A 12,762-nucleotide genomic window follows, 5' to 3' on the forward strand; every position below is an offset into this window, starting at 1 on the left:
TTCTCAATAAGACAGCCCAACAGGATCCTCCTTTTCACAGACTTCCCCAAAGAACAAAATCCATGTTGAAGTGAAAACTTTGTTAAAAAAAAAAAAAAGAATATCACAGAGTATATAAAGCTTTCTCAGTTGAGTGAGCTATTCATCAATTGACCCATTCCTTCAATCATCCAAGTAGATGTACAAAGATGTATGATCTTTCATCAAAGAACTACTGTCCAGGAATAACAAATTTTACCAGTTTGATGCTCTGGCCCACTATGATAGTAAAATATCATTATTAGAATACTTTTTTGAATTTCCACAAAATTGGCCTTGATGAAATAAATAAATGTGTAAATAAATAAGCATGGCATTAATGTAATCAAATTCCTTGTTTTAATGTATTTAGCCTCTTAGGAAGATTCAACAGAAAGTTAACAAGTTGGTAGGCATCTAACCAAATCCTGATGACAAACATTTGTGGTGGGGTCCCTATATTTTTAAAAATTTTGTATGTGTTGCCAACATTTACAAATCAAATTTATGGCTTCCATTAACAAATCACAAGAATGAACCACACTGGATCCAAAATATCATGTGGCACCAATAGGCTGGTGCTGAGTGGTATCTACTCCCTTGGGACCTCTTTTGCTCTTAAGATTACCACAGTTCCCAGCACACCCTATTTACTTCTACCCAGACTGCTTCTCTCCTCTCCTTCTTACTTGTTTGACAACTAAAGGCTTTGGATTTACATTCTGTGATATAGAAAAGAAGGTGTAAACAAAAACATCCAACAAAATCTACACAAGGGTAAATATTATGATGCTGATTTTTCCTCTGATTTTCTCAAGAGAACCAAGTTCAGTTAACTCTGAATTTTCATGCCCATCTTCCACGATAGATTTATTTAAATAATACATTTGTCCCCAAAAGAAAGATCAAATTGTACAGCCCTAATCATATTAAGTACTTTCAACAGACACACTCTTCTAACTTTGAATACGATCTTAATACTTCTGCTGGGATTAATAAAGGATCTGTTTCACCAAACTTATGTTCTCATATCTATTTCCTTTTCTCACTTTACCCTTACAGTTTGGAATCCCATCCACTGTCATGGTCAACTGTACCCCAAACATACACTTTTAACTTCCTGCTTCATCTTTCTACCAGAAACACCATTTCAAGTTCAACATCTAACATTTAGTTCAAGAGTAAGTGCCTCCACGAAGACGTCCTCCTATCCCCATCCTATACTGTATGTAAGTTCCCCTACATGCCCATAGAGCCAATGCATGCCTCTGTTGCTTTTCACTACATTGCATTTCACCGACAATTTATGTGTAGATTTTTCCTACCAAACTCTAAGGTTTTTGAGGACTAGAGCTATATCTTACAAATCTCCAAATTATCAGCCAGAGACAGGCTTATATTATGGGTTCAATAAATGGTTACTGAATGAATGAATGAATAGAACTCTTTCATTCATCTGAAAAATTAAGCTCTGTACCTTCTCAAAACAAATTCCTTCCTCCACTATTTCAGATAATGCCACACCCATTTTCCCTATAATCCCTCCTTAAAACTGCAGAGGACTCTCTGAATACTCCTTCTCCCCCATTCTGGACATTCAATTAACCCCAATGCTTACCTCATTGTCACCCCTTTTACTGTGGTTCAATTCAGGCCATTCTTTTCATTTACACTACTCCCAAGTGCTCTCCTCTACCTACTCTTGGTTTCATTCTAACCCATCCTACACCCATTTCCAGATTTGTCTTTTAAACTCATAGACTTTGGCCATATTATTCTTCTCCCTGAAAAACTGGAAGGAATGAAACTTTACTGCCTACCAAGTTAGGCCTTAATTTTCAGACCGAAAATTTGGCCTCCACATGTATTCTCAGTGGTTCATCCCCACAAACCCCACAAACAAATACCGTGTGCCAAACTGATGGATCACTATTCTTATACCCCATGCTTTTACTTAGGCTTTTGTCTTCACCTAGAATTTCCACTCTCCTATCCCTAGCAGTAATAATATCACTTGTTTATTAAGGGCCATCACAAATTTCACCACCTGCATGAAAACACACTAGTTCCCCAATCTAATGTAATCAGTTCTCTATTCAAAATGTCGATGATCCTGAAAATAATCTAAGGAAAGAGTTATAATTGTGAAATGGTATATAATCTTACTGAAATATCACTCCAAAACTTAGCAACATCATGTTCATTTGCTTGCAGGAATTCTGTAAACCATCTGATGGAACGTTTGCTGCCTTTGTTTTCAGTTTCATCCCTTTCAAAGCGCTCGTTGTGCTTGTTTACAGAGTAGTTGGTCAGATGCATGTATAACTGGGTCTGTAACAAGGAAGGACCAAGTGTTACCACCTGTAGGATTCTAGAACCAGGGGGTCTCACAGAAAAGAAAGCATCTGAACAGGAAAGACAATTTTAAAGTTTAAAATACACAGACTGACAGTTTCATGATTATTTAAATAATTTTCCAATTAAACAATGCTGCATTCCCTTAAAAGGATTGCAAATGTAGTCATCTGCAGAATCACTTTACGTTGTTCAAAATATATCATAAGAAGTATTAAAATAATAAGAATATACAGTTACTAAATGAAAGTGTGAAACTATATATTGATGAGCAAGAAAAGTGGCTCTATGTTTGTTTTTGTTTATTCATTTGTTTTTAATGTTGTTAGTCACAGTTTTCAACAAAATTTGGGAAAGGAATTTTCTGAGAGAACATTCTGTGTCTTTTCAGAGAAAAGTTTTTGAAATGAAAGCTCAAGTAAGCAGCATAAACCAACAAACAGGACTGCCCAGCACAACCTCTGCCCTCGATCACTGACCAGGTGGCCATGGACTCATCAACTAGACTGAGTGCACCTAGTCAACAGCCAGTACCATACAACACTGGAGTCTAAGTGATGGACAGCAAATTCACAGTGCTCTATATTGGGGCTTTTATGTTAAGTTTCTTTATATTCTCATGTTTGTTTATACTGTGATTCTCAACTAAACTTGAAAAAGAATCCAAAATTTAAAACTTTGTAACTGTCAATTAATACACATCTAATGACTCCTTATCAATCTAGTATAAACATTCAAGTCTGTAATTATACCTTCATGATCCTACTCCCAGAGATTACTTTAGATGACAAAGCTGCATCACAATAAATACATGCTTCATGCACATGATTAATATTTTGGTTTGTTAATAACCAAGTATATTTATATCACATTTTATTTTCACTGCAGTGACTTAGGTCTACAGAATCTTTCAAGCAAATATTCAGAACTAATCACTTGATTGTTGTTTACTAACCTACCTGGTTAATGATGAACAAGGCAGACACAGTTCCTATCCCCATGAAACTATGAAAAAAAATCTTTAAATTAAGTGATATTTAAAAGAAAGAGCATAAACCTATGCTTGTCTTAAAGAAAAGTAAAATTCAAACCATAACATTTCTGAGTTTCCATAATATTTGTCATTTTTAATTTTTATAAAGGCTGGAAAATAATTGTTTGAGCTCTCCAACTGGTAAAAAATGTCTTAAAACAAATAATAAAATTGTAAAAATTCTAGTATTGTAGTGAAAAAATAAACAAGAAATGGAACTTTGCATCTTTCTTAAAACATTATCTTTGTAAGTAGATTTGGAATTTCACAGTCTCACATCTACCTTGATACAAATCCCCTTCTAAACGGTTCAGTGCCAGTTCAGTTGGATGTCTGCCATAATGAGAAGTGAAGGCAGCTATGAACCAAATAGCAACCTGCAAGGGATGAAAAGGGTGTAACCATTCCCTACCCTATTTTTCAGCACATAGGCTCAATATAATGAATTGATATATACAAACTTTTCAAGGATTGACTGACTGCCACATTGGTAGCAAAAATGAATATTTATTATATTTCAGTGTCTGAAATTCTGTCTTATGATCTCCTTACATATAGTTTATCAATCTTTAATTGTTATCCATGTTATCATAAAGATATCTTAAATCTATGTTCTTACTCTTATCTAACCCTACTGCTAATACGTCAAATTAAGTTACCTTTCCCCTCACATGTGGTTAGACTAGAATACAGTTCCTTGCCTTTCTTACTCTAGTCTCTCCCATCTGCACCCAACCTCATTCTGCACACTGTAGATCAGGTGACCTTCTTAAAACACCAATCTCATTCCTTCTTTCCCTTCTTTAAAATATATCAATGTTTCCTTCTTCTTAGGTTAAATTCTAAAATCTAAGACATGGCATACAAAACACTACAAGAGCCGAGGACTCTCCATACATATCTCTGAATTCCTTCGCCTTCTCAGTTTGTACATTAGCCATACTACACATGTCTGCTTTCTCCAGACATACCACACTCCCTCTTACTTCTGGGCCATTTTTCTGCCTGGAGTTCCACCCTACTCCATCCTACCCTCCATCTGGCTAACCCCTCATTATTCATATTCACTTTTCAAAGATCATTTCTAATGTCTATCTCCAACTGGGCTAGATGCCCCTTCTATGCGCTACCATAGCACCCTCAATTTCTTAGATCATTAAAATCACCATCTGGTAGAACACTTGCTTATTTTATTGTCTTCCTCCCCACTAGACCATTGCTTTTGTAAGGTCAAGTGCTGTATCCGTCTTGGTCACTGTTTTTCCAAAATCAGCACAATGCCTAGAATGCAGTAGAGTCCAAACATTAATTGGCAATTGGATATATCCACATCCGGATTATGACCTTCAAAAAGATGACTCTTTATCTTCCTTTCCTGTGAAAATGTGAGTTTCCTTATTCCTCCTTTGCCAGGTTAACTGAACATAGCAACATTTATGATCATTCATTATTTAATTTCTAAAATATGACCACTCTTAATGAAATAAATTATGTGCATAATACTGGAGAACAATAATCAGGCCTATGACAAAAAGGAAAACAATACGTAATTGTAATTCTTCATATAATTAATAGATACAAAAATAAGGTTAAAGGTTAACTAAACTTTGAAGTATGAATAATAAATTACGGATTGACCTTCACAAAACTATAAATTACAGTTTATGACTTTCATGATAAATTATGATAATTAGAGTTTAACCTTCCTAAACTATAAATCGCAGTTATAAGTTTCATCAATATGTATGGCTGCACTAAGGAAATCTTAATTTTAGATAGTTGGAAAAATACCTACAGAAAGCTCTTAATAAACTTAAAAATGCACACTGAAAGTGCCAATGTATGTCTATACTTTGTATTTGGTCAGTGTAAATGTACAATCTTCTGTTTTGTTCAAAAAAATTAAGTAACTCTACTTATTGATAACTTCTAATTTCTCTGTTTCATATACTTTCGCCAACACTCTACATGTTTAAACTGTACCTTTTATATAAATCCTGCTCCAATACCATCTCCTCCATGAGGAGCTGAATACCCAACTATCCCTATACTCAAAACCATGACACTTTATCACTATTTATAAGTCATTTCTGTCCAGGGCCACTTCATACACATTTGTACTTTGAAATCCATTTCTATACAGGGATACTGCATATACATGTGCATGTGTCATTGCTATACAAGGCCACTATCTACACATGGATGCCTTGAAATGCATCCTTGTGCTCACAGCACCCAGAGGGAGTGCCTTTTTAATTAGTCTGCCTTGAGCAGACATCTTTTTTTTCTTAATTTTCACAAAGCTGTCTATAAAAGTTAGAAGCAGCCTTGTTTATGTATACAATTCTCCAGACTATAAAAACCTAAAAGAATGGACTTTGATTCATGTAATCTTTATATACAATAGGTGCTTTAAAAGTCCACATTGAACAAAGGAATAAAATCATAGATTCTGTCTGATAGCACTTACCAAATTGGACTCATTAGGTGGAATGTACTTCTCTGTTCCCATTCGCACAAGTCCATCATGGTAGAGAAATATTTTTAGTGGATCACACGATGTTATGAGAATATAAATTCGCAAATCAAACTTGTAGCCTTCCATTAGGAAAGGCTTTTCAATGTATTCTTGAACAATCAAATGATCCTGAGATGGAAGTTTGTCACCATTTCTTATCAGAGAAATCCTAAATGTAAAGAAAAGAATTAACAGAATCATGTGACATGGAGGCAAGATGTTTATAAAGTTTAAGTATTCAAGAAGAAAATGGTGGAGTAGGGAATTTCAAAGTCTTTACCTCCACAAAAGCAATGAATAACCAAAAATATTAATGGATTCAACTTCTTTGGAACCCTGGAAACTAACCAAAAGCTTGTAACAACTAGAGAACACTTATGCACACACACACACACAAAAAAAACAATGAACAAACAAAAATAGCTGAATCTATGTAAGGGCTATGTAGCATTTTAACTTACTCTAGTCCATTCCCTTAGCTGCCAGATTAGCAATAGCCTTAAATAACAGCCTATGTTCCCACTCCAGGTACTGGCTCTAGAGGAAGCAGTACAGACCTTATTTTGTGGTATACATGTATTTTTTACCTGTCTGGAAGCTCCCTAGAGGACCTCAAAGGGTTTGCTTTTATCTTGCCTAACTGGGAACTCTTCCAGTACTGAAGCAGCTAAATGTAGGGCAATTATTGGAAGTACATAACAGTCCCTGCTGCCCGGAGCAACAAATAATGGTTGGGCAAAAAAAGTAGATTGAAAAGATTGGGGAGATAGACTGAAGAATGAGAATCTTTGGGAATTAAGAGCTTTAAAAAGCTCAGACATATTACTGAGTATCTAGAAAGCCTTGTGCATGCCCAGGACTAGGTGCCCACTCAGAGAAGACCAGAGGAGGTCCTAAACTCTAATGTCTGGCTAACCATTGGGCTCTCTACAAGCAGGAAATGAATCCTAAGTCAACTGTAAACAGCCTACTTAAATTTTGGTTTTTGGGGGTTTTTTTTGTTCCAAGTGTTTAAGGAAATCTCTGCCCCATTACTAGTTAGCCAGTGACTTAAAACAGAAACTTCAGTGGCCACACACAGCAAAGAACACAGACTTTACAGAAAGGTCACTACACAAATAAATAAAAAATACAACAAGCAGCAACTGAAGACCCTAGAGAGAGGTGAGAATCTAATTTCCAGAGTTGCTACATTACCATATTCACAACATCCAATCTGCAATATATGAATCAAGCAAGGAAAAAATATGGCCCCCACACAGGAAAATTATCAATTAATAGAAAATGTCCCTGAAGAAACCCAGACATTGGGACAACCAATTTTTTAAATCGACCATTGTAAATTTGTTCAAAAAGCTAAAGGAAACCATGTGAAAATAACTGGACAAAGCCATGAGAACATTATCTCACCAAAGAGAAAATATCAAGAGATAAGAAATTATTTTTTTAAATGGGGATGAAGAAGAACCTTCTGGAGTTGAAAACTACATAGCTGAAACAAAACAGATTTTGGAAGGCAGAAAAAGAATCATTGAATTTGAAGACAGGTCAGTTGAGATTAACTAGTGTGAGGAACAGAGAGAAAAAAATGAAAAATGAACAGTACCTAAGAGCCCTGTAGGAGACCATCACGATTACCAACATATATATAATGAGAGTCCCAAAACGTGAGAGAAAGGGGCAGAAAGAATATCTATCTGATGAATTAATAGCTGAAAACTTCCCAATATGATAAAAAATATATTAACCTACATATCCAAGAAGCCCAATAAACTCCAAGTAGGATGAACTTGAGATTCCCCAATAAGACATACTATAATAGAACTGTCAAAAGCCAAGACAATGTTCAAAGTAGCAAGACTGAAGCTACTTATCATGCCCAAGAGCTTCTCAACAAGATGAGCAGCTAATTTCTCATCAGAAACAAGTGTTGGTGAGGATTTGGAAAAAGGGAACCCTCATGCACTGTTGGGAGGAATTCACAATGGTACAGACACTATAGAAAACAGCATGGAGGAGCTCCTCAAAAAATCAAAAACAGAAATACCATACAATCCAGTACTTCCACTTCTGAAGATTTACGAGAAGAAAACAAAAACAGAAGTGCAAAAAGGTATATGCACCACTGTATTTATATCTGTGGCAGCCAACATTTGGAAGCAATCTAAGTGTCCATCAATAGATGAATGAATAAAGAAGATTATTACTTATTTATAATGTTCTAACATTAAATATAGTAACATATAAATTTTAACATTAATGTTTAACATTGAGAAAATTCTGAACCTCAAGTATTTACCCTCCAAAATAATTTTCCTTTGATACGAACATATGGTGAACCAACTTTACATTAAACAATTAACATAAAATTCTGACTAATACTACATGTAGTTTATTTTTAAAATTACTATGGGTAAAAATAATGTCTGATTAAATCATTAAATTATGATTAAAACTTAAAAGGAAGTTTGTTGAACTGTAATTTACCTGGCAGCTACATTTCCAAACATCTTTTTTCCCACAGCTTTTTAAATCACAAGATTAAAATGACTGATGTTTTTTATTAACAGCAGCCTCAGCCACACTTTCCTTGAAAAAGTACATTGCAAAAAGCTAACATATGAAAGCAAAAGGAAACAGGAATATTAAGTTGTATAATCCATTCTAAGATAACATGTCTAGTTCTTGGCACTTCAGCTTAAAATATGTTTTATTCATTTTAAATATAATTACCATAGCTACATAATGAAAAAAACTTATCTGTAAAGCAGATACATAATTTGCTTTAAGATTCTAGTTGTGAAGAGTTAATCCCCTTTCCATTTCTTTCTCCCTGTCAGTTTAGCTCTATTTTATCAACTGAATTTTACTCTTCAACCTTAATCTAAAATTATTATAAATGCAAATTTTATGTTTAAGAAAAAATTAGAAAACATCTTTTTTTCTCTTTTTTGTTTTCTCCTATTAAAGTCTCAAAACCTATTGATTTAATTTTTAAATCGAATTAGTGAACCCTGTGAAACAGGTTGAAAGGACTTATTAAATATTTAGTTCCAAAAGAGCAGTAGAAAGGAACCTACTTTTTTATTTTTCATATAAGTACTCAGACATGAGTGAATGCTCACATATATTCTTTTCCTTTTTTTATTTTTTATTTTTATATATTCTGGGTAAAAAATACCTACCCATGACCCATTGCACCATTAGCTGGTTTTACTATAAAAGTTTTCTGCTTTCTTTTCTTCTTCAATTCTTTCATATAGTTCTGGAATTGTGTATATTCAGCAGGAAAGATCCACGTTCGAGGAACAAAGGTATAATCCAGTGGCCGGCACTTGATCATTCTGCAAATTAGAGGTAATGTGAAAAGCAATTTGTATTCAAAATTTTTAAATTTTTTTCTTTCTCTGTGCTACTGACATTTACAAGGATTTATATTCCATTTCTTCATTTATTGGTTCAATCATAGACTCACTCAACAAATGTCTGTTAAGCATCTATTATGTGCTAGGCATTGTTCTAGACAATGGGGATATATCAATGAAAAAAAATAGACAAGAATCTCTGTCTTATGTATTAACTTAGTAGTAGATCAAACATTTATTTGGGTACATACTATGTGATAGGTACTGGGGATAATTAAGATAAATTATTATGATTTCTGCTCTAAGGAATTTACATATAGACTATTAATGAAATACAATGTGCTAAGTACAATAAAGACATATAAGGCAAGGTAACATATGGAAAAAGTCATTATCTCTTCCTCAGGGATGGGGATGGGCAACAGTAAATGATTCACAGTCAGATCTTTAAAGATGATTTTGAGTTCTCTGGGTTACCCATAGGTAGCAGTTTCTGGTCACGTTTTACTCCAGTGTTGTTTGGAGTTTAACTACTTTTCTGAGAAAACCTTGTGAAGCCTCTGAGTAAGTAGAGGTTTTGTTGATATGAACTACATGTGCCTATACATGTGGTTTAATGGCTACAATGTACGTTTAGATTTTATTTTTCTGTTTTATTGTTTTATCTGACATATTTAGTATTTGTTACAAATAAGGCTGCCTATTTGATGCATGATAATACTATGTATAAAATGTCCATTTTTGATTATTCCAAAAGGTTAAACATATATTATATACTGATTCCCAAAAAATATATGAAATTAGGAGAATATTTTTAAATATCTATTAAAGACAATCTATTTCAAAAAAGGTGCTTTTTATAAATGTATACAAGTCTTTTAGAGATGAGCAGATTCTGTCTTCAAATGAGATCAGTAAAACCTTAAAATGGAACTATAGTGTATGCACAGAAGTAGGGCCTAAATTCTGAGACCCAGGTATGGAATACATAAGCCACTTGGCCTTCACAACTGAGATTCATATGGCTATCATAGTTCAATTGCTTTTCCAAGAGAACCCTATAAAAAGTTGTTTCCACCAGGAGAAGGGAAATAATTACCATCTCTATCTGTCAAATCCAGAATAAGCCAACAAGCTAAATAATCTCAATACAAAAATAGGCTAACATTGTCTGGTTTGAAAAGGTTTGGTTTTTTGGGTTTTTTGGTAAAAACAGAACCAGGGAACTTTTAAAACCTTGCTAGTTCTAAAATTCTTTCTCTTCCATTAAAATACAATTTCAATCAATGTAACCTTATGAAAGATAGCATTAAAATACTCCAATCATAAACTTTGAACAGGTCTTCTCCATTATAAGAAAATGAAGATTACTTGGTCATATTTCTTGCTAAGAAATCCTTCCTACAGATCTCCCCCATTCCTGGAAAATGGTTGATCCTCTGGAAAATAAAAAAGATAAATATTCTCATTGACTTATTAAATATATTCATTTATACTACAATATAGTTAAATCCATCCTTTGAGTTTAATGTCTTAATAAATTGACATTAATGTAGAACATTTCAAATTAAATGACCTACAATGAATTCATAGAGTTACAGAATCTATGGTAACCAGAGAATAAAACTGCAAAATTTGAAAGAAATCAGAAAAGGGAGTTTAGATAGATATTGAAGTTACAATTTTCTGTATTGAATAACTGGTATTTTTGTGTCCAATTATTTTTAGTATTCCCAATTTACTATATTCACACAAATAAACATTATAGTAAAATTGGGGAAAACTGACTTATTTCTTCCCTACAGTCAATTTTGTATTACCCTCTATGCTAACAGATGAAAAAGAGCTATACAAAAATGTCGGCAATCTAAAATTCTGTGAATTTGGCTTCTTAGTTTGATGTCTTTTTTAAAATACAAGTTTGCATTACATTCTAAAAATAAAAGAATAAAGCCAGGCTACACATAGCAGACATTACAAGGTATTTCCACATCCTGATCTCTCCATGCAATCTATTCTATATTAACTCAACTTTAAGCATAAAACAAAGCACCAGCCTAAAAACAGTTTTCTTCCATCAGTTCTTCCTTAAAGATGGCAAGAGGTTAAAAGTTAAACTGGAAGGGATGCAGGCTTCATGCAAAGAGTCAGTACAAGTGGACAGCAATAAAACAGGCTATTCAGTTAAATTAGAACTAAATTGTAATGTATTGACATATTAAGAATCCTATCTAAAGAAAATTGTATTGGAATTCACATTTCTTTCCTAATAACTGATCCAATAACTTTCCAGTAAATGGTCATGATTAGGTCCCCACCTGATAATTTTGCAGCTCTGCAATCTTCTCCTGCTGAACAGCAGAATCACACCATATAAGGTTACTTGTTTCATCCTCATCTGGAGTTTTCATAAATCCCATTTCATCTATTACTAAACGAACTGCAAGTAAACAGTTAAGTTAAACCAAAATCAAAACACTTCCGAAACACATTCATTGTGGAAACATTTATATTTATATATAGTTATATAGTTATATATGTAATACATAAAAATTTTAGCTCACAGTATTTCATTTGCAAAATACTAATTGGTATAGCATAACCTTATTTTTAGTTATAACAATTTATCTAAGGCCAAATTGTACTCAACAGTAAGAAGAACCGTTTTTAGGTTGCATCCAAGATCCTTAGTTTCAATCCTTTGAGACTTAACAGATATACAACACTCCTGAAGAGTTTAGTGATTATTCATGGCACAGTGAAAACATACACACAGCCAACATAATGCATCTACTCAGGAAAATGTTCTTTGATGGTCTTTCATGACCTTGGGCTAGGTACAAAATGGAAAAGGTAAAAATAGTCCCTGATCATAAGACCTCTCCTGTATCTTCTACCTCCCTAGTTCAAATTATTTTTAGCAGTTAAAACCAAGTCAGTTATATTGACTCAGGATATGAAATAATGAAGAGAATTCACAGTAAAGATTTGGAAACTGGCCCTCCTATCTGCCCTTAGCCCTCTAATTCTACTGAGAAAATTTATGCTCAGAGGAAAGCTTGTTTTTTAGTACAAACTATTTATATGCTCTGATTTTGGTTATCACAATCAACATATTGACATTATTCTTTCAATGAATTTCAGGCTTAAAATAAGCAAAAGCAAAATACTTAGGATGAATTTGGAGTTCCAACACAATTCCTAGTCTTAATAGAATAGTGTAACAATGTTTCAGTGTTTCACTTTTAAATGTTTTCCTTTCACTGGTATTTTATATATGAGCAAAAATAGCAAGGGGAAAAAAAAGGATCAACTGTCTCATTAAACTTGGCTCAAGTATGAAACCGACAGGCAGACATTTGCTGGCCTCAAGTCCTGGAGACTCTTGATTATTTTCTGGCTGAGGAGAGAGTAAGGACTTTTTAAGCTTTAGTGCCTAGAACACAGGTATAAAAGAAGTGACTGAAGGTGGA

General features: G+C 33.8%; 1 protein-coding gene across 9 annotated transcripts in view; it reads right to left on the reverse strand.

The window, feature by feature from the left end:
• Positions 1 to 12,762, reverse strand: part of TTLL7 (tubulin tyrosine ligase like 7) — a 146,972-nt gene that overhangs the window by 69,548 nt on the left and 64,662 nt on the right. For all 9 annotated transcript variants that reach the window (XM_073234199.1, XM_073234195.1, XM_073234198.1 and 6 more), the window contains 5 exons: positions 11,608 to 11,729; positions 10,661 to 10,728; positions 9,110 to 9,268; positions 5,877 to 6,093; positions 2,185 to 2,349 (listed from right to left, as the gene is read on the reverse strand). In XM_073234199.1, coding sequence (XP_073090300.1) covers positions 2,185 to 2,349; positions 5,877 to 6,093; positions 9,110 to 9,268; positions 10,661 to 10,728; positions 11,608 to 11,729 — 731 coding nt within the window. The remainder of the gene's footprint in view (positions 1 to 2,184; positions 2,350 to 5,876; positions 6,094 to 9,109; positions 9,269 to 10,660; positions 10,729 to 11,607; positions 11,730 to 12,762) is intronic.

The sequence above is a fragment of the Manis javanica genome, chromosome 4 (assembly GCF_040802235.1).
Source record: "Manis javanica isolate MJ-LG chromosome 4, MJ_LKY, whole genome shotgun sequence".
Classification (NCBI taxonomy): Eukaryota; Metazoa; Chordata; class Mammalia; order Pholidota; family Manidae; genus Manis; species Manis javanica.